Source organism: Nothoprocta perdicaria, unplaced genomic scaffold, assembly GCF_003342845.1.
Source record: "Nothoprocta perdicaria isolate Ctin4 unplaced genomic scaffold, notPer1 scaffold_43, whole genome shotgun sequence".
Taxonomy (NCBI): domain Eukaryota; kingdom Metazoa; phylum Chordata; class Aves; order Tinamiformes; family Tinamidae; genus Nothoprocta; species Nothoprocta perdicaria.
The window spans coordinates 1,148,158-1,171,474 of NW_020455677.1; the positions used below are offsets into that span (position 1 = coordinate 1,148,158).

At 37.4% G+C, this 23,317-nt stretch overlaps 1 protein-coding gene across 1 annotated transcript in view; it reads left to right on the forward strand.

Moving 5' to 3' along the window:
* MTA3 (metastasis associated 1 family member 3) overlaps window positions 1-23,049 on the forward strand; it is a 138,927-nt gene extending 115,878 nt beyond the window's left edge. The window contains exons 19-20 of the mRNA XM_026046234.1: window positions 4,189-4,343; window positions 22,207-23,049. Coding sequence (XP_025902019.1) covers window positions 4,189-4,343; window positions 22,207-22,342 — 291 coding nt within the window. The 3' untranslated portion in view covers window positions 22,343-23,049. The remainder of the gene's footprint in view (window positions 1-4,188; window positions 4,344-22,206) is intronic.
* The last annotated feature ends 268 nt before the right edge of the window (window positions 23,050-23,317 follow it).

Here is a 23,317-nt window from a genome sequence, read left to right on the forward strand (position 1 = left end):
TAAAACCCAGCAGCACATGATGTGACTGGAGTCTGTGTTTGTTTTCCTTTCTATAGATTTCAGGGTGTCCTTCAAACTTATGCCCTCTTGTGCTGGTACAGTATTTGTGGGACATGAACATTCCCACACAGGAGGAAAGGGTAAATTTAATTCATTGTACAATGTTCATCAGTAGTCATTAATAATCCAGTGCAAATGGATAATGAATTGTTAAGGACCACAGATCACAAATTTTCAAAAAAATGGAGACATGCCAGGAAAAAGATTTTTTTTTCCTAACTGAATATAATGTTCTCCTTGTTTAATCCTTTTTTTATCATTAATTTGGTTTAAGTCTTATTATTTCAAAGTAAGATGCTTAGGGTAATTCACCTAATATTTCTATCTTCTAAAATTTTGGAAGGGATTGAAACTTTTTTTTCAATATTTTCCCAATTCTAATTTGATGCCAGGGAGAGAGCTGGGAAATAATGCTGAAGCTGGTGAAATGTTCACTTTTCATTTCTCCTTACTATTAATTTTATTATTCAGAAGAAATTCTGCACAAGTCTTCAACATAACTCTCATTTTGGCTTTTCTGCTGTTGGATCTGAACAGTTGTGAAACAGACATAGAGAAATGCCTTCCCCCAGTCACCATTAAGTGTCCCACCAAAATATGACTAAACTTAAAGAGATAAGAAAAATGACTTAAAATAACTTGAGTTCTTCAGGGTCTTCAGGTGTGCGCCCTTCCAGAACACTCTGCTGACAGCATTAGGGGAGATGAGGTTGCCTGGGCTCATGTTCTACAGTCATGTCCTTGCATTTAAATTGATACAAGTACAATTAAGAACAAGTGCGGTGTTAAATTGGTGTGAAAATGTCCAGTCCTCTCTGCAATCAAAACGTAGTTGAGTGTGTAATGGAACATTTCTTACTCACCTGTGAGTAGGGAGAATACTTTCCCATCAGGAAAGCCAGAAAATATATATTATTCAATGCATTAGAAATAATATGAGAATATGTAATACAGTAAAATGCAGACATTTTAAAGTGATACTGTTGAGATCCATTTTTGAATGAATACTGCAATAAGTAATTATTTTAAAATATATTCCACTTTTTTTTCTGATTATGGTAACTATGCTAGCTGAGATAAAGTCAGTCTTTAGTCATACAGAATGAGAGAATTATAGCAGCAAATCTGTACACTGTCTAAGCTGCTTGTTGTGAAAAAGCTTTTGTCTCCAGAACAAAGCAATTGAAATGCTTTTAAGTTACATTTAGAGGTGTTGAAATAACGTAAGTAAGACATTACACCTGTTTTTTTTTCTCTGAAGATATCTGATTTATGTTTAAATCAAAGTCAGTGAGGAAAACAGTCTGCTTTGCTTTGGAAAAGGAAGTGCTCTTTTTTTTTTTTCTTTTTTTCCTGAGAACATTAGATTTGTTTTTAGTTTTTTTTTTTTTAATCTCCAAATAATTCTGCTTTTCCCTTTAAATATGACAGTGATGGCTCTCTTGTTTTAGATTCCTGTTCATATGAAATCATAAACTAGGTGTATGTCTGTGTGTATTAGCGTGTGTTGGGGTAGGTAGCAGGGGACAGTCTTCTAAATTTCAAGGATATAATAGATTTCCTGTTATTCACCAGATAAATATCTGGGTTACTCTTTCATTGCTTACTGGTGTAAGGATTGCATATAAATATTTATTGCAAAGTGCTGCCTTTGAAGACATGGTTTATTCAGCAGTTACAAAGCTTGTGTAGCCTCCATGAAATAATAGAGCCTGGACACATGGTAGTATTTTCTCCATGATGCCTTGGGGAGTCAAAAGTATTTTAGTTTTTGCATGGAAAAGTATTTGACTTGGAGTTTCATCACAGTAACTGTTCTGTGTATTTTGTGTTGAACTGAACGGATCAGTGTGGTTTGAGGCAGAAAGCAGTGGTGATTCGCCCCTAGTATGTGGGATCCTGATCTCAGCATTTGAGAGGCAAATCAAAATTAGGATGTGGTCCCTAGCGCTGGAGAATAAAGTTCTTATTTTCTCTTGCCTTTAAGTGTAATATAATTAATTTCTTTGAACAACTTGAAAGCACTGCAGCAGAAGGGGGGTAAGAAAAGGTAAAGCTAATCCTTACAATGCAACAGGAATGAGATAATATTGTAACTCTTGCACTATTTTATATAAAGCTATATCTTCCCTGAAATAATGAGTTCTGATCTAATAAAAGTAGAAAAAAAAAGAGAAGTTCAGAACTAATAATGACATCCATCTCTGCCAAGAGAAAAGGTATTATAACAATTTTTTTTTTCCATGAACCTCAATTATTTTTCAGAATTTATGACATAGGAAATGCACTTGTACCTTGTGTGTTTCTCGAATATGTTTTGCCAGTGATTACATATATCTTGAGTAAAGGAAATATTCAGTGTATTAGAAAGCAACCTGCAAAAGAAAAAAGCTATCGTATTTGAGAACTTAAACTCATTTCTGACTGGGAAAGCAGAGGAAAAAAAATCCTTTGGGACCTTGAATGTTCTTCTGTAATATATAGTACTGTCCATTTCTCAGCAAAACTAAATCTTATGGCAGAACTATAAAATCTAATCTATGACAGTTTCAAATTCATATTCTTTTTTTTAAGTATTATCCACACCAGAAGAAGCTCATCAGTTTAAGATCCGTATGAGTTTCTAATATAATATATATATATATAAAAAAACAATTTCCAAACAATGTGTTTTATCATGAAGTTACTCTAAACAACAGCTAAGTTGCTTCTGTTGCTCTCCTCTTTTCCTTCTTCCTCCCCATCAAAAACAACACAAAATAACAAGCCATCAAAACCAAACTACAACCTAGACACTTAATGAAAACCTGAAAAAAAAAAAATTAAAAAAATAAGCAAATGCTTAAAGGGACTGCAGTGGAAGATTTATGGCCCTAACTATGGGCAGCAGTAACCAAATTCACCAGATAAAGGAAGATAATTTAGGTCTCTCTGACTCACTCAAATTTGATGTCTTGTCACCGTTTCTGTTGTTGTATGTGTTTTTGCATCAAGTCTAAGCAGTCATAGAGGAAAATGTTCAGGTATTTGCTCATTTTTTTCAGTTAAAATAGCAAACACTTTTTCCTTCAATGTTTATAATTTTTCCTACTGGAAGGGAGCAAGTGGTCTGCATATAGGATATGTTGAAATTTGCAACATAATGTGACTATAATGCATAGAATGCCAGTGTAAGAATTTTATGGGGATAAATAAGACTCTTATTTCCTGGTTTTAGATGTTATATTCTCATCATATGATTTTGAAAGATTAGTTTTGACTTCTGCTATTTTTTGTGTGTGTGACCATCCTTTACTAAGTTGTTCTCTAATTTGAGGCTACTCATGTGAGTGTGCAGAACTGTGCCAATTTCATGAGTTTTTAAAAAATACTGCCCTACTGATAATACTCTTTATCTTCTCACCAAAAAAGATACTTCCTCCTCATAACATGTGATGCTGAATGCATGGTAAATAAAGTAAGCAGAAATCTCACTGCTGTGTACTACCTTTTAACGTGTCTGTTTGGATCAAATAGTGTTATTTATAAATCCTGCTAGTAATTGTCCGTTATGTCCATTTTGTTTTGTATCAAATTGAACTCTAATTTTCAATATTAATATATTCATAGCTAGATAGTCTTCCAAAATGCAACGTATAGGCCACAAAGAAAACAGTGTTTTTACTCTCTACCTTTATACTCTCTCCAGATCCAAGTACTTAGTGTCTTTAAGGCTTGTTGTACAATTATTCCAGGTTAAGGTTATGGGAAAAGTAATGCATCATTTTATGTTTAATATTATCTGCCTTAAAATAAACGCAGCATCTCTCATGTATAATGACTTGTGAGGAACTTAAGGACTATAGTGATAGCAAGGTAATATAAACATTTGTTAACCTCCTTCTGTCTAAACTAGCAGCAGGACCAGGCCATTTGTCTTATACTCGTTTGTGTTATTTTTATTAAAACACAAAGTTGGAGAAACTGAGGACCCAAGAAGTGAGAGGTGTGGGTTTTTTTTTTTTTTTTTTTTTTTTGTAATAAGTAGAAAAGAAGGTGCTACCAGAGCCTTGTTGAAGAAAAGTAGCTATTATGCTTATTTCTCTTAAAATATTTCTCTTTATTTATTTATTTTTGTTATGGTTTCAGCATGCTGCTCCCCATGTTCATATGACCAATGGCAAGGCCTTGCAAACCAGTGCAAGTGCCATTAAGACAAGCACGATTCCAGTGATCAAGAGACAGAGGCAAAACTGGCTCGACGCTTCAGATGATGGCTTCTTTATAGCTACAGAAGAGACCAGGTAAGTGAAACGGATGCTAAGCAGGGATCGGGCTTCACTGTGTGTTATTGATCCACTATTTGAATAACAGTTTTTGTCATTATCACTTGATATTGTCTTCCAATGATGAGTAGTGGTACATCAAAATATACACACAAATTTACATCTCTAGTACTGATATTATCAGCATTACACCAGCTAATCTTCTGTTGTCAGGACACTTATCTGTGGAAAAGAGTTAGTTTTTAATTGCTACTAATTGAAGATCATATTCGGTGAAACTTTAAGGCTTCTCTGATCATTCAACAAAACCTAAATGAATCTGCAACACAGGTTCCCACTGTAAAATTTTTGGAACCTAAATAATCTTCTATATATGCAGTGGACAATAAAGGAAAATATAGCAGATAGCATCTCTTCCAGGATATATTTCTTTTATTTAAAAAATAAAATTAAAAAAAAAAAAAAAAAGATGATGGTCTCTCTCATTCTCTCATTTAGAGATTAACTTGTAGAATTTAAATGGACTCCTGCTTTCCCAAAGAGTTTGATACTCCCAGAAGAGTCTCTGGCTTTCTGGAGGCCACTGTTTTCCTTTCTTCATCTGTTATAACCTGGTCGTTCCCTGATTAAAACATTAGACTAATACAGGCTGTTGTTGTAACCTCTGGTTACAAGGTTACAAATGGCACATTATTTTAAAACCTTTGTAATCTTGCCTAACTTAAAGCAAGAGAATTATTATGACAAGTAGTATCAGGCTGCTCTTCAATTGTGTGATTATTTCCTGAGCCTAGAAAGGTTAGTGGCTGGGTAGAAATGTAAATAATAAAATGAGAGAAGAGAATAACATAAGTCAATATGGACATTTTCCTTGATTAGCTCTATATTTAGTTCAGTTTATGGTAAATACTATCAGGGATGTTAAAATGCTAGAATGTGGCAATTTGGTGAGTATTTCAAATAAATATGGCCCTTTTTTACTTTTAAATGAGGAATTCAAAGATTCAGAGAAATCAGAGAAACTGCTGACAGGATGTGCTGATATGATTAGGCTTGGGCATCACATCTAGCCCAGGTTACCAGTTGTCACTATTTTGAGAATTGTTTGATAGCCTCTATACAAAGAGTGTAGTAATATCAGATTAATCCCTTGTGGCTCTTCTATCTAGAAGTGAGGCTGCTAACCTAAGCCATTGGTTTAAAAATTTAAGAATTTGAAGGGGGGTTTAATTTGTTTTTATAGAACATAGAGATGTGCCTGTGAAGGTTGAGATGAGTCCAAGATCTCTCTCTCTCCACTGATGTCAGTGGTAGTTCAAATGACTGGTTTAAATGTTTTTATTCTGAACCAATGTGAGATGAATTTTCTCTTCAGAAATATTCGTGCTTGGCAGCGTTGTCAGTGCATATTCTCATAAATCCCCTGTCTGCACCTCCATGGCTGTGGTCACCATTCCCAAACAAGGTCGAGGTGCGGCAGAAAGGCAAGAACTTGCACTGGCTCCATCTATATTCCCAATCATTAAAAATGTAATGATTGACACTTGAAATGCTTTTGTGCCTTAAGGCACTTGACCTTGATGACAGCCCTTCAGAAAAGGAGAGTGTTTTAAAAATGGTCAGCTGTGCCCATGCTGAAAAAGTGCAACGGGGAATGTTCAGGGATGAGCAATGATCAGGATGGTCCCCAGTCTGACAGGAGCTAACATTAGTTCAGTGCAAGTTCATGTACATCCTTCTTCAATTTGAGATAGCAGTGCAGAAGAAGTAATAGTGCCTAATTCTTGTCTTTAAAACTGCAACTGGAGGGAGGCAGCGACTTTTTATCCCTTGAAACACCATTTCACCCAAGATCTGATCCTTCCCTCTCACAGGTCTTTTTCTTTATTTCCCATCCCAATTGATTCCTTCCCAACCTCAAGGTTGCTTTTTCCTTTCATACCTTTTAATTTGAGCCTTTGGTTCCTTCCACTCATATTTCAAGACTATTTCTCTTCTGTCAGCTCCCACTTGCCTCCTGCCATCGCAGTTGAAGTGGAAAGCATTACCCCCATAGTGGTTTGGCTGTTAGGAATGGGCCATGGTGACCGCTGAATGGGGAAAAAAGGAAGCAATAGACTAATGCTCTATTCCCTTATGTGCCTTTAATGGCACAAGTCAACCTGTCCTTTATAGAAGCACACACAGGCACATATAGTTGTGCATGGCCCTGACAGCTTTGGCTACAGCGGGACAGCAACAGGAAGAGGTGTCTGAGGAGAAAGGGGCTTTGAGGAGCAACACAAATTTATCCCTTCCTGCCATAGCTTGAGAAGATATTGCTGCCAGTTTGCAGCCATTAGGTGTTCCAATACGTGCTGAATGCTCAGCACAGGAGTAATTATCCCATTCAAGTCAAGGCAGGAACTTGTGCTTTAAGCCACATGTTTACGGATCGTGCTGCATCAGGATCCTGGCTGGTTTATATTGCCTATTTACTCATTAAAAATACATATAAAAAACCATGCTAACTGCTAACAGTCTATAAAAGCAAAAATATTGGCACATAATGTTTTGTTTACAATTATGGATAATAATTTTAATATCTCTATCCTAAAGCATTTTTGTTTGTACAGTGAATTAAAGTTTGTGATGCATAGTTCTATAAAATAGCAGGAAGGGAGTCTAGAGGATAAATTCTGTCAGCTGTTTACTTAAAAAGTCATGCTGCATTGGTTGGTTGATATTATCTGAGAAAATAATGAGATATGGCTGCCAAACTACCAGTAGCTGAGTATATGTATTTATGCCTATTGTTCTATTTTTGGAGAGATTTTAAAGAAATAATTATCCTCCTTGGAATGCACTTTATTAAGTCGCAATGTGCATCCTCACACATTTAAAAGTTGCTTAATCTTTAGAGAGATTCCTCCCCTGTTGTGCATCAGGGATGCACAACACCTGCACGCCCGGCGGACAATGTCAGCACAGCTCCCGTTTGAGCTTCCCTGTCTGCAAGCCCAGAGGTCCCTGGATGCCTGGTTGAGCCCCTTGTGTTGAGTTGAGCCCCTGTGGCCCTTGGCCAGCTTGGCAATGGGCAGAGCCAGTCTGTGCCTGCCCGCATATGAATCCATGTGTGGGTTGTTCCTGAAAACCCCTCACCAAGCTCCGGGAAGCGGCGAGTCCTGCCCCCTTGGGCCTGCTGCACCTGCAGCCAGGCGTGGGATCAGAGCTGGGGTTAGGCTGCACCAGAAGAAGAGGCGAGGGATGCTTCAGGGGATCCTTGCATTGACATTCCATCAGAATTTGGTGTTAAACTATGCTGCATTTAACATCCTTGGGTAGCTCTCTTTTCTTACCCTTTTTGAAAGAAATTCAAATCTGCTTACACAATTCATTGAAAAATCACTCTTTAAAGAGCCTTACATTTATTACTACTTGCCAAGGGAATCTCCTTTTTTTTATATATATTTATGAGCTACTAGGATTCTTCTAGCACTATGCATATGATATGTATGATCAATGAAACGTCTCAAAACACTAAAAGAATTTTGTTCAGGGACATTATACAAAATCATTTCTAGTACAAAAACACTACTTGGGATTTATACCTCTTTTGTTGAATAGCTATAATGCTTATTCTATTGTAGACCCAGTTGGAGGTTAGTGCTGGAATGACTGCATTGTGTGATATTAGATTCTTCGTACTGTATAACCATTCTGGGACTTACTAATGGAATAAATAGGACAGTTCATATTATGGTACCCAACCATTTAATAAAAATGTAATATGTCAGCTTAATACATGTTGGATTATATGGGGCATAATTATAATCTGTGAAGAAAATTAATAATATAGTTGTCGATTATCGTGGAAAATGTGTCTGCTGCTTAAAACTTTACTTACTAATTCTAGGTATGCTATGGGCATACATTACCTATACATGTGCTTTGTCCATAAAAGTGAATCTGTGCATGCTAATGATCATATTTGTCTAGGGACACCTAAGACATTTTGTGGAAAATTACATTTTCTTCAGCATTTTCATTATAAGAAATATGTGAAAATGTTTGGCTGAATGGGTTATAGCAGCAGATGCCATATGCTTTCCCTTCATGGGCCAAAAAGCATATTTGCATGTAGAACTACTGTTGAATGACTCGATGCTTGTTTCCTTTCAGTGCTGAAGCAGTTAGAAACCTTCTCACGGTAAGTGCAACTCCATTGGGAATGAGTTAACTACAACTGTTAAAATTAGAACATGATCTTCAGTTGTTAACAGCAGACTTTGCTTCTTTTTTGCTGATAGTTTACTTGAGAAGCATTCCTGAGGCAGCATTATATAGGCAATTTCCCTATTCTTCGCATAATGTTCTTTCTCCCAAATAAAAAGCTTCCCTTGATTTGCTGAGATACTGCATAAGCATTTCACAGTTGCAGTGATACAACTCATTTCTACTTATGCATGTGAGCGTAAGCACAAAAAGATTAAAACTAAAGTTGCATGTTGAGAAATGGAGAGGGCGTGAGGCTGTGAGGCTGTTGTGCCAATTTTAGCAAAATGTTGAGTCTTGCTTTGCCACGTGTGGTCTGGTTCTCTTGCAGAACCAGGAGAGACCAATGGCAAAGCTGACACTAGTGCCCTAAGCTGTGCCAGGGTAAAGCCTAACCTGGACCTTTAAAAGTCAGGCATGCCAAACTCACATAAGTGTTGCCCATATTGTCTCTATGCTATATCCCTTCTCCCTCCCACACGTGTTTTAGTCTATGCTTAGGAGAGGTCAGCTCCAGTGTTTGAGTTACCTCATGTGGCTTGTTGTGGGAGAAAAGGAAAAAGCGGAGGAGTGAGGTCCCATATTGCAGGGCACAGATGCAGGTGTAGATCAGAGTCAGAATTCCAGTGGTAATTTGTTGCTGCTTCTGCTTCACAAATGCACTTTCATATCACAGAGATCCTCATCACCATTTTTTTTAAAGTGTGCTCAACTGAGCACAAAAAGATTGTGCATCAAAGAAGCGTTTTTAACCTACACTCAGAGATGACCTCTGCTTTTTACAAAAATGAGGCAATTTGATTTGACTTTTGACCTTGTTTTTGAACCATATGTGGCTTCAGGACGTAGTGCATTTTTCATTCCTTTCTTGCATGGAATGGTGACCATTAGACCCTGATGCTGCGATGGACTTGCATGAAGATGCACGGCTATGCTCTTGGAGAATCGACTGCCACCTTGAGAATGCTAAACACCAACCCCTCTAATCAAAAAACAAAAACCAATTTCTAATCATGTACTTTTCTGGTTCCTGTACTTCTGCTGTACTATATAGTTGTCATTTACCTCAAAAAAGTGGGATTATAGAATTAAAATGTATGCCTTAGATTTATGTCTAATCCTCATTGATAGGATTATCAATATCTCATTCATTGGCTGCAGCTGAGTACAGTGGTGCTCACAGTCATTTCTAGTCACTGTGACAATACTGTAGATTGGTAATCAGGGGAGGAACTCTCCTTGCTCCTGTCTAGGGGCCGTCCTGTTTGGTTAACCGGTGTTCAAGATCTTATAAATTCACCAGAGTGAAAATACGTAATCTGATGTTACTGTGGACTGTTATTTTGACCTGATTTGTTCTTTAGCGCAGACTACTCATGAATGCCATGCATTGCTCACCCTGTATAATTGCAGTTACTGTGATGCAGAACCACAACCTGCAGTATAGAAACTCTTGTCATTTGTTCTTCACTGAGCACTTTTCCTGGACCTGTATCTGTTTTCTTTCACGATTCATTTATACATGTTATTCCTCTATAACACAGGATGATGCTAAAGATTTTTTACTTTTAAAAGCAGGAACGTTTCTTGAAAATATAATCAAATTGATTTGAACATGCAAGATTTTGCTTTTTACGTGTAAAAGAATAATAGATATGTACTTGGAAAAACAATCCCAGAACAACAGCATTTCACCTACTCTCATTTAAAGCTTTGATAAACAGTTCAGTATAATTTATGCCATTGGTTAGAGCGAGTAGCATTAAAGTGTAGATGATGACAGAAATTTTGCTTTTGTTTAGTCTCCAGAACAAATGAAATACAATCATTTTTGGTTTGGAGCTATGTATTAATCCTCTTGTAGTTTAAGATGAATTTTCAGTACCAAACTATCACCCTGAAGCTGCATGGTAGGGGAAGCAACATGACAAGCTAGATAAGCACTTGGGAAAAGTCAGTCCAATTCCCTGCTCTGTCACAGATTCCTGCGAGACCTCAGGTAGGTCTTTTGTGGCCACGTCTCAAAGACCTATTTCCTAATATCAAAATGAGCAATAATGCTTTCTCTTTTGGGGGGATTTGGGCATGATTCTTTATGTGCCTCTGTTGCCTGTCTGAAGACGCAGATTAGTAATAATTTATTCTTTCGGAGGAGTTTCGTGCAAAGCAGATCAGAAGTCCTATAGTGGAGTGTCTTTTCAAAGTGTACTTCTTACCCTTACTGGAAATAAAATCTTGGGGAAATGCAGTCTGCAGGAGTCCAAAAGCTGCTCACGGGAGCTGGCTAATTTGTTGGTTTGAGGTATCCTCAGTCAGCAGCAGGGGAAAACGAATTACTTCTCAGCTCCTAACTCACAGCAGACAGACTGAACCTAGGAACAGATGGTGGCAAATGACCTAGTTACTGCTCCCTAGAAGGTCACACAGCTGAATCTGGCACAGTGCTCTGGTAGGAGTCTCCTGTTGCAGGCTGTTGTATAGTGTCTGAGGTACCAAAGTGTATTTTGCAGTTTCTTGGAGCTTGGATGTGGTTAGTTCCCATGAGCAGGCTACAAAGCGCTGACACTTTCAGCAGTGTTACTTGACCATTTTCAATTACTGCTGGCAATTACAAGAAACATTTCACAGACAGTAATTACAGAGGTTATCAGAGCATCTTATATTTGGAAAGGGAAATATAATTTCTGAAATGAGACTATTTGCAAAACTGTATTGTCATGGGAAATTTGCAAAATATAAATTCAGACTTAAATGAGACTCAAAGATGATAACAAGAAGCACCTTTTCCAGAAATCTCATCCGTTTTGTCAGACATTTCAGGCAGAGCTTTTAGAGGCATGTTCCACTGAGTTTAGTCAGTCAGAGTATGTAGGAAAGTCAGTAATATACTTGATATGTCAAGTGTTAAATTAGGTTATCACACAATTCTTTTAACTTGTTTTCTTATGAGTTGTAGCCAAACTTTGATTTTCCTGCAGTCAGTATAGCTGACTTCAAAAGGTTTTCCTTCAGAAGCGAACTTTTGTGTTTGTGCAAGGGATTTGATGCAGCTGAACCCAATCCTCTTTACTGGATGTTTTACCTAAAGGTCTTAGGGATGAGCTCCGTGTGTAAGCTTGCTACCGAGCTTTTCGTTAAATCCAGATTCCCAGTGGGAACGTGTCATCTTGTAATTCTTTGCCATCTTTTATTGTTAAAAGCAATTTGATTTTGAAAAACAAGAAATTTTGACGACAAAGAAGCATCTGTGTATTTGAGGCCAATTTCTCTCTTAAAGAGCTTGGGAAACGCACAAAATATCAGTAACAATGTTAACTTATCAGACAAGCATAGTTATCTCTCATCTTTAAATATCAAAGAAGGAATTCTCTAGATAATTATACAGATGTTATCTAGAACAAAGAATGGTATAACACTAGTTTGGGAGTAAAATTAATCTTCTCCCATTTTTCCTATGTGACACTGGAGCTTATCACATTAAATTTCTGCTATTTATGATTGGAACCCCCCCCCCCAAACACTGAGAAATACCTACCTTATTTTTCCTTTTTATAATTTTGATACCATGTGAGCAATAATAATTAGTAGAAGCTGGGCACAGAAAGGTTAAGACTTATTTTCTCTGAAAAATATGCAGCAAGTAGGTATGGGAACTAGGTAAGACCCGTGGTGAACAACACACTGTTGTTGCAATTAAATGGCAAAGATGATGATAATACTATATATAGTATGGTTATTATAGTATATAGTTACTATAAACTATATATAGAAAATATATAGATAAATACTATATATTTTCAGTGATAAAAATGCTGGAAATATAATAGCAGGGAACTTTAGAGTCTTAAAACTCACACAGACCTGAACACTAACTTTAATATACAAGTTGTCCATCTTTTTTGGATTCTTCATTTTCAAATTTCAAGTAAAGGACTTAATTCTGGGCAAGTCTTATATTTTAGTGCACACATTTAAAAATTCTTTTGTATTTTTTTCATCTGAGAGTTTTTTTTTTAATGCATTAAGACTTTTTTAAATGCACAGCCCTATTCCATTAACATAAATGAGGCTGCTAAAAAACAAATGGTTGGTCTGTCTTTGTGAAAAGATTTCCATAAGTAACTACGTATGGATTATAAATGTAAAATGCCAAAGAGAACATAATGCCTGTGACTGTGAAAACCAATCATAGAGATAACTATCTGTTCCTCTTACACATTTAAGGAGATGCTGAAAGCTGGTTTCATTATTTGCACTAAGGATGGCAGCTAAAATATTTACATGACAAAATATAATAGGAGGGTTGTGCTAGTGATAGTACCACAGACCTGGACTTTGGAGCTCTCTCATTGCCTCTGTTGTGTGCTCGGAGGTACTGGACAAGTTATTTAATCTCTAAGAAGCTCCACTTTTTATCTGTAAATTTGTATAATATTAGTGCACTGTACTACTAATACATTATTAATGTAATGTGTTAATTACATAATGTATTCCCTAGCCCCAATTACCTGCCCCAAGGAAGTCATGCAGTTTTGAATTAAGCAGTCCAGCGTACTGAAATGAAAAATGCTGTGCACAAGAGTGGAGAGCAGAGTTAAGTGTCAGAAAAGGACCTTAAATAGACTTTGATTGTTTTAATTATTAAAAAACAGAACTGATCTTTGAAATGAAGATGTCGATAGTTTTTACCCTATCAAATCACTCTGTAGCATTCCTCTACTCTTATCACAGTGCAGATTTTCAGTCCGTATTGAAGTTTCTGAATATAAAGTAAATATTAATTATGCAAGAGATTGGTGCTGTGAAGCAGGACCCTTGAGGACATTTTTGTGAGAAAACTTTGCTCTTCATCCCTTTCTGGTAAGAATACTTGATTTTGATTTTCCATTCTTGCTTAATAGCAACCAACCAGAATGCCAAGAAGCTCATCCAAAAATAGTCTAACAAATATTATTCCAGGAAAGCTATATGCATTATTGATAAAGAGAAAATATTGCAATTTTTCTTGAGACTCAGGTGATATTATAAGTGATAACATTGTAAACATGGTGTTCAGGCCAGAAACTTCAGATGAGATCAAACACGGTAAGGCAGTAAATAATAAAGGACAATAAAAAGCCAAACAAGTTTTCTTTGTTGAAATAATCTTCATAATAAATATTCTATATTTTAGGATTTCTATCTTTAGGTTTGTTTGGTTTTAAGTGAGATATATATAATTGTGAGCTTCCTTCCCCCTTTCAGAATGACCTGATAGTCACCAACACCCCTGGCCATTGTGCACCTAACTTAAAGGACCCACTAGTTTTCAAATGTGTCCCCATGACTAAAACTAACAAAAAGTCTTTCTGAATCTTTTTCATAATGCTGAGATGAGTTGGTTAAAGTTTTGTTTCTCCTGAGATTTAGAAAAGCATTTCTAGTTGAAAACACTATTGTTAAAAATGCCCAGCACATTATATCATGCTGATGAGGAGAAGGCATTGAGTGCTTGCAACCTGAGGTCAGAAATCAGGAGCTGCATGTTCTGGATCCTTGGACTGTGTGGATCTTTGAATGTTTGGAATAACACTCTAATTGTCAACTAATAAGCAAAGTATTTGAGGAATAGCTGAAATGGTTGAATTGTGTTCTGCTGTCAGCCTGTTCTGAAGTATCTTCTTTCATTTTCTGAAAAAAATGTATACTGCCATGTAGATAATATTTTCATCTAATTGTGGGTACCATTTAATCAGTATACAAAAGGACCATTCTTCTGTAAAATAATTGGATGCTAATGAAATTTATTGGTAAAGTGCAGAGTTATGTTGTGTGGGAATTCACCCGTTCTGCTGATATACGAGTGGGAGTTGAAGAGCTGCTTTAAGAGCTGCAGGATCTGAGCTGTAGAAGGGTTTCTGTCTGGTTGTATTCTCAGAGTGCTACATGTTGGCAAATTCGCATTTTGTTTATGTGTTGATGGCAAGGAGACAATAAGCATTTTTTTCTTTAATAAAGCAGGGTTCATGTCTTAAAATGTCTGAAAGTCAATGATAACCAAGAGGCTAATTGAGTTAAGATAAGGTGAAAAGCAGTACTCCCATAGCTCAGGTTACAAGTTTATCAAGGCCTGAGCCATTGTTTTGTTGTAAGGATATGAATAATTAATTGTGTACCCATTTCTTCTACTTAGTTTGGTTAGGTCTTGTCAATTCCAATCACCTCTGCTAAAGTAGATGCTCTGGTCAGGCATTGTGACTCTACAGGCAGCCCTTTCTCCCTTCTACAAGAAAAACTCTCTGCTCTTGTGAAATGTAGTAGAGCGGTGTAAACTGAGGTAGTGTCACTGCTGACAAAATAAAGCTCCATTCAAGGAGCATTGAAAACTTCAGGCTAGTTAACCTATACTGAGCCCTGAAGTGTCTATCATTCTTACCACTTATCACAAGCAATTTTTTAATTGTCCCTCCCGCAAGTCAGAGGAGGATGGAAAGGGCATCTGGTAGAGGAAAGGAAGGGAGAAATGCAGTGGGAGATGGATGTTAATGAGAGGAATGAATATGGGCAAGAGATCTCACCATCAGCTGTGCTTCCTCCCCCTTATATATAGCATATCTGAAATGATCAAGGTGCCTTCCCATCTCTGGGGGAGGAGTAGAATGATCGCCGTGAGACAGAGATGAAGTTGGTACCTGTGAATTGAGGTCAGTGCATTGCAACCCTTGAAGTGATTTGATTATGCCAGACAATGACTGGAGACAGAGCTGAAGCCACAGGTACCTACCTGTGTTCAATGTTCAGCTGTAAGAAGCGATGGGGAGCTTTTTTCCCTTGCACTCCACTTGGCAATCCGTGGAGATTAAAGTAGGGATAGATGTGACTTAGACATATCTGTACTCTCGAGTCAGGCATATATCTTCTGGCTTCATCAGTGGGAAGCCTGAAACTGGAAACAGCAGCAAACTGGGCATAAATATAACTGTTATAAGCACTCTCCAGCACTAGAGTTGTTTGGTTATCTATCTGGTCAGAGCACTATACCCACAACAGCACAGCTATAAGAAAGAGAGTATTATTTGCCCCATCTGGGTGGAGCTACTCTGCTTTAGAGACATGAACGTGCAAATGTGCCCAATGGGTCTGATTACTGCTGGCTTGTGCATGATCGACACAGACCCCTAAAGCTCTGTGAATTAAGGGAGTGAGAGGTAAGACCGTTAAGGTATAATGCAGAGCATCATAATGAATATTTGTGCTTGGGGCCCTTTTATTGAGCCGTGCAGATAGCTGCAAAACACTGCCAGATGTAAATGCACAGGTTTGCATTTCTCCTGAGGATCATTTAAAACATTATCAAATCTTTTTTTCTTCTATATTACTCTGTAAAGTGTAAGCAATGCGCTATAGGATACTTCAGCCTCTGTAAGGCTCCCCTGTTCTGCAATCCCTTGCTGAAACCACACAGGTAATTGTCTTTTTGAGCTAGTAGTAAGTGAAGAGGAGCATGAAAGTTGCATGGAAACAGGAATGCAAGAAATATGTACAAATTAGGTACGGCACATTAGATTCTGATTAAGGCACTAGGATATTAGATTTAGACTTCTTTCATGTTGCTTTTCATTTACCAGTTGTTCAAAACAGCTTACTTATGAAGTCTGGTTTTATTAACAAAGTAGATGTCCTAAAATAAATAAATAAATAAATAAATAAATAAATAAAATCTGTGCTCATGATTTCTGTGGCAAGCAAGCAAGTCAGTGTTGCACTGCAGCTGACCCCTTGCTGTATAATGCTTGTCTTAGATGTCTGCAGCAAGTATATTTAAGTAAATTACTCCTGGTGGTAATTGACAAGCTCACAGATGAACTGTAAGAATAATTTCATTGCTGTTTTTATGATTTAGACCCTATCATGTGAAGACTGACATTAGAAGCATTTTAAATAGATGCTGTCGTAGAGGTTAAAAGACAAGTTTTTAGTTACCAGAATATAGTTAAGAATAATAAAGCTGAGAATAATACTTCACCCCTCTTTAGTTCTTTCTCTCTTGAACATCCTGAACCACTTCAAAGTGTTAATGAATTATGAGAAAAGGTAAGCATAGAAAATCAGTTGGACAAGGTAATTTTTCCAAAAGCTATGCCAGTTACTTGCAGTAAAATGGAATATAAATCGTTACAATAATAGGTAAGGACCCTATTGTTTTAGGCATCGTATAAATATAGACAAAGAGACTTTTTTTTTTTTTTACTCCAGGCAAAGATTGATTTAAGTATATAAGAAATCAGCAGCTAATAGAGGGAGGCAAGGGATGGCTTGTCCCATGTCAAAGCGCAATAGCTGGAAAAGCCAAGGCCAGCAAAATAATGGGAGTGCTGTAACACTTGACCTGGGTCTTTCCTTGCAGTAAAGAAAAAAAATCAAGAAAATAAAATATACTTTTTTATACAGAGAGGATAGCTATAAACTGTTGTCTTGAAACACAAAGCCCCAGAGAAGCCCTCAAGGTGCTTTAATGTTGGAAAATGTTCTGCTAAGCTGTTTGTGGAGAACATTTTTTCTCTGTAAGTATTGATGCCATATTCGAAAATAACCATCAGCAAAGAAAAAAGTTTCCTTACTAAGGAGGGGAAAATAAGATTGCTCATAAAAGATTTAAATGATGGGGGGTACCTCGGGAGCACCTCTTGCATCTCCTGGAGGCTGCAGCATCCCAGCTGCCACCCGCACTAGTTTTGCAATGTAACTAACAGTGTCTCTTGGCAACTGCTTTCCAGTAGCCTGATGTTTACCAACACACTACAGGTTTGTTTTGCAAATAAACATCTTGCCAAGGAGCTTATTTTGAAAAGGCCTATTAGTGTTAACCTGCTTTTGCCTTCCAAATATATTTCTTCTTCCAGTTCCTTTAATTTTGAGGCTAGACCAAGAGTTTAATGGAATATAAATAAGCAGAGTGTGCGGCGCCTATCGGTGCTGAGAAAGAAAATAGTGGTCTAAAATAGCAAGCCAAATGGACAGTTAAATAAAATACAGTGTTCTTGCTCCTCATTTCCATGCAGGTAGAAATGCAGGGAGTGCTCTGAGTCATGCAGGGCCTCGCTATTCTGCCAGGTTTCTCCGGCTCTGCGCTGTAGGCTCATCCCAGTTAAATTCTCCTGGAGCAGACTCAGCACTGCACATATGTTTGTCTTTCAGTTTGTTTAAAACACCTGTTGAAATGAGTAGGAAGATCTTCAGCTGGCTAAGATAGGGCTCCGCTCTTGTTCTCCGATCCCTTGGCTGGATATGGAGGAACCCAGCATATATGAAGCCCTGGGAAAGATGATCTAGAATTGAGATGAATATTCCCCAAGGAAGCAGGGTTACTTTTCAATAGCGGTTTTTGCTAAGTGGCCTTGACCCAGACTGACCGTGGGCTTTTCATAAAACTTGGACCAAAATGCAAAATGCTGCCTTGCCCTGGCAGCTCTGTGATGAATCAGTTCTCTCCTATGTCTGCTCCCTACCAATGCATCTACTACGCTGCTATCAGCAAAAATTAGGTAATGAGATATTTCCACAGCTCTAGGTCTTTGCATATAAAGTTGCTATAAGAATGGAGTCAACATGAGGAAGACATTGGTGAAAATACCCAAATTATAGCTAGAGCATAAAATAAGATATAATGCACTTAAAATTGTGTTTATAACTAAGTTTATGATACTTCCTGTATACATTTGTAGTAGAAATAGAGCATCAAAAACATTGCTGGGCCATGGTATTTTAGGAGAGTTATGGATATCTCCAAAGTAGGCATGTGAAGGGTTTCCCAGGAAAATGTTTGCTTCCGTTCATTTTCAGAACAAGGCTTCTAAAATATCTGTGGTCTTTAACTGCAATGCATCTCTCCAGCACAAAAATCTTGTCCCATAATGTGTTGCTTCTTATATAGTGCTGGTGTAGATAAAGTCACAGTGGACCTCACAACTTTGGGTGTATGGCAGAGGCGGCAATGCCGATGCGCAACAGTTTATATATATATATAGAAGCAGTAACTGATATACCTACTATCAGCAGAGCTGTAACAAGTAAGATCTTTTACTGTTATTGGAACAGTTTGAAAAATATGTTCTTTACTAACAGTGCCTGAGGGCTGTTTTTGTTTCATTCAAGCTTAAGAATTGCTGCCTTTTCATGTGTGGCATAATTAGAGCAGGGATCTTCTAGTCAGCTTTTACAAATTAGGAATTCTGTTCTCAGCTACTGTATTCCTGAGAAATCTGGACATCACAACAGATTATAGAGGTTTGTACTTAGCTTCACCAGATGGTTAGTTGCATGGAGTTCATTTAGCTCCAGAGAAAGGATTGGCTCTCACAAATTATTTGCCTGATTACATGTGAGCGTGGCATGAAGGCTGCAGACATCAGAACTGTTATTTCTGCCCTGCAGCTGTAAATCTGTGTGCAAAACTTGCAAGGTGAAGGTAGGTCTTAAGCAGTGCGTGCTGCTTCTGCACGTTTCCCTGTTTCCCTGAAGAGGTGCCGGGGGTCTCGTTGCTGTCCCTAGCTCAAGCATCACAGGGAAGTGCAGAATTTTAGCCTTATTCCTACCTTAGCAGCAGTGCTCCCATTTGACAGGACAGAAAAAAGAACACAGTGGGCTTTATATACTAATAACCTATTAAAAGTTTGATTCATTTTCATACCTTTGGTCTCCAGAGCACTAAAAATACAATGCAAAGGCTTTTAAGTACTTTTTTAATTAGCATTTCAAATGAAGTCTTTAACCCATCACACTTCAAGCACTAGCACAAGAATCAAAGGCAGAAGCAGGGGAAAATGTCAATTACTCTTCCATAACAACTGCGAATGATGTTATCATCGCTACAGATATTAAAGCCATTTACTTGCCACCACCAAGTAAAAGCTCTACGTAATTAAAACATATGGCTGATATTAACTGAAAAAAGGGACAGGAAATTGAACATTAAGAGTGACTCTGCCCTTAATTCACTCTATTGGGAGGGAGGTCGTGTTGAAGTGTGCTGAGTGAAAGATGGACTGGCAGCTTATCTCTGAATTTCCTGCCTTTCCTCAGTTACTATTACAACCTGCCCGTCCAAGTGTTACAAAACGAAAAATGCTGAAGGGTTGTAAAACCTGATTAGAGGCTATTAAAGAGTTAGACTATATTTAGATGCTAAATTCTTCAGAGTAAAGAATCAGTTCCCTTCACCCTCTGTATTTTTGCCATGGAAAGAACAGTTGGGGCTTTTAGTAAAACAGTTGTTCAAATATCACATGTTTAATGAAGTCAGTGGAAATTTCCATTCCTTCAAATTTATTTCTGAAAGGCTATAACCCAGAAAGCTATTTTCTGGAAACATTTGCCCAATCCCATTTAAATAGAAGTGTCTTTTCAAAATGCATATGAGATTAGTTCTTCTGACAGCTTGCGTAGAGCTACCTTCATATGTACTAAGTGACGATCTGCCTTACTGTTTTATGGTTTACTCGAGGTAATGCTGATAACTTCCTCCCCCCGTCTTTTAAACCTTCTTCATGCTAGTTTTGAACCCATACTTAATGAGATTAACTACGTCATGTTACTTAAAGAAACAATGAATGCTGCAGAAACCCTTTACTGTCCTTGCACTTAGTGCCCATTGCAAACAGTTTTTTTAGTAAGATTTTTTGAGAGTTTCTTATGAAGTAGCCATATTAAAAATTCAGAAGGACAAGCTACTATCGGATTCTAAACAAATACTGCATGAGCTTTTCTCAGAAGATCAGTGACCACATTGATTCTTTAAATAAATAGAAACTTTGGCAAATAAGTATGTTAAAAAGGAATCCAGTGCTCTAAGCATGTGCAGGAATGATCCTCATTAAAATCAGTGTAAGTAACAGCTCTTTTCTGTTAATGTGAATTTGCAAAACCTAGCTGCCACGTTATCTTAGAAATACGTATTCATACCAGTCAGATTACATTTCTATGATATTATTCTGGATGCAATTTATTGTCAATCAGCTGAAAATCTCTTTAGCCCTAAGTTAAGATGTCCATATAAAATACGTACCCACATGGTTCTTTGGGTCCCTATAGGATTGCATTAAAAGCCTAAGCTTAGCTTTCTGGAGATTCATTTCCTTTTCTTTTGTTGTGCTTATTGTTAAATGACTCTAAATCCTAGTTAGGTATTCCAGGCCATGAGATGTTGATGAGTTCCTGCCTTCAGGTAGCTAAAACAAATGCACTTTTTCAATATATTAATATTAATATTAATATTAATATTAATATTTATATTTATATTTATATTTATATTTATATTTATATTTATATTTATATTTATATTTATATTTATCAGATGCTTCATTACTCCTTTAATTTCTAAATCGGAGCACAGGATATTCTCTTTATTTTTGATTTCTTGTTTTGCTTTTGATTATGTTTGGTTCTTTAGGCCAGTTATTGAAAGAATAGATGAATGGGATTTCTCAACCTTCAACTAAATGCATACTTGAAAACTGAACATGCGAAATGGCAAAATCCTTAAAAGAGCGTCTGTTTATTTCAGACTACCCCTATATTTTCGGTGTCACATGCAACCATTTTTCATTTTCAGAATTAGAGGCCCAAAAAATGAAAGGGACAAGTCTCTTCTCACTGTTTCAGGACACTGATGCAGGTAGACACATCATCAGCCTATGGTTTGCAGTCAGGTCACATTTTCAGCTTGGAAAGTTTGAATTATAAAGCCGGGTCTCACTTATTCCTAGAGGCTGTGGCTTGCTGTAATTCATTTCCATAAGCTCAGAATCTTCTCTGTAATTTATAAAACTATCTAAAGGAAAACTGGAACTGAGTGTATTAAGCAAATAAGGATTTTTTTCAGCAATATATTCAGAACTCCGTCCATGACGTTGGCACTTGCCATACTCTTATGTGTTCTTTTGTGTTTCCTGTTCTTCTACCTTTGATACACTCAGCATCATGGTTATTGATTTATAACTGTACATAAATATCCATGGAAATAAAAGGAAGCTTTTTGTTTCAGAATTAATTGTCTGTGGATCTGTAAGATTGCAATAGGAACAGCATGACCATCTGTAGTGAGTAAGTTTGATTTTAGACATTTAGATTATAAATCAAAGTGAACTTAGTACACCTGAAAGGCACTAGTACAAGAAGCCCAGAGATTCAGGTCATCTGTTATCTGCAGAATTGATACAGTGCAAATAACACCATTGAAAATTGCTACAAGCCCATCACTTTTATAGAGGTAACTCATTCACTTGGGTGCTAATGCCACTCAGCCTTCTCTGTTCCTTCCTCCTTCTACTGAAATCACAAGTGAGAATTCCCCGTTTGAACATTCTGGCCCAAGAATTCATATAATTAAATGTTGTTTTCTAAATATTGTCTAACGCCAACTCACTTTTCACTAAGCAATTATTAGTTACTATGTGAATACAACTGTAAGTCATCAGCTGATGGATAAGGCTTACTGTTGTTTTTCCATGATCTAGCTTTCTTGTCCTGGTAAGAGTACTTGTTTACATTTGATACTGGCTTGTGTTAGAGACTGATCTTGTGTTAGAGATTGAGATTTACCTCTCTTGCTGTCTCTCTCTTGTTTCTTTCCTTCTTTCCCTCCATACAGAAAAATTCGTAAGAAGTTCACCAGATTGCAGCTGAAAAGAGCTTCCAGAACACCTTGTACTACAATTATTGCGAAGACAAAGTCTCTCATGAACAATAGGCAGGCACAAACAGAGCCTGAAACTATCATGCACTGAAGATTACAGCGACAGCACCATAATTGTGTCAGAATCATGTTTAATTGTGAATGCAGATACAACAGGACCTTCCACAAGTAGATGAAAGACGGAAACACTGCAAGGCCAGACTGTGGCTGGGTTTTGTGTTCTGGGCAGAATCCAGCAAGCAGTCCTTGTGTCTCCCCATCTCTGCAAGTGCTACTTCTGGTTAGCTGGGCTAGCTGATCTCCAGTTGTCCTCCTGTTCTTCCCATCAGCAGTCATTAGAGTTGGCTAATCAAGGACGAACAGGCACTGAACAGGCTGGAGTATGGATCCCCCCTCCACATTTGTCTAAGCCTTTTAGTGGTGTGATGCAAAAATATGCAGTTTTCAGGATGACTGTAGTGTTTCTAAAGCAGGACTTAGCCTTAAGGGACTGCATTTTCAAAATCAGCTGTAGACTTTATGTGTTTAGGTTTTTTCCGTGTCAGCTTTAGTCACCTTGGATTTGGTTTTCTTAAGTGTTGAGCATCCAGAGCCTCAAATGAGGACAAGCTCAGCAGTTTGGAAACTTAGACCAATTCAGGGAAAGCCAGAATTAGTGGCCAGTTTTCATATTCTGACCATATTAACTTGGCTAACATGTTGGAAAGTAGTGTGTGTAACAGTGAATATCCAGGTGGGCTAGTTGCTTTTGTAGGAACTGGTCCCATTGTCTGTATATTTGCAACCATTTGTCTGTTTCATTGGGTATTTTTAGCATTTCATGAATTCTATTCTGAATACTGAAAACCAGCAGAATGCCATTCCCAATAAAACATGAAGAAATAGATTTTTTTCCTATCAGAAATGCCTCTCCATAAAACAATTTTACATTTTAATACACCAGGATGAAAAGGTGTGTCTTGCAGGATGCCTTCACATTCATGACTGTAAGGCTGCAGGTGAATACTTGCCATGGAGAGATGATGTGCCTTTTGAAACTATTTGTAGGAAACTGTCAGTCCTGCTG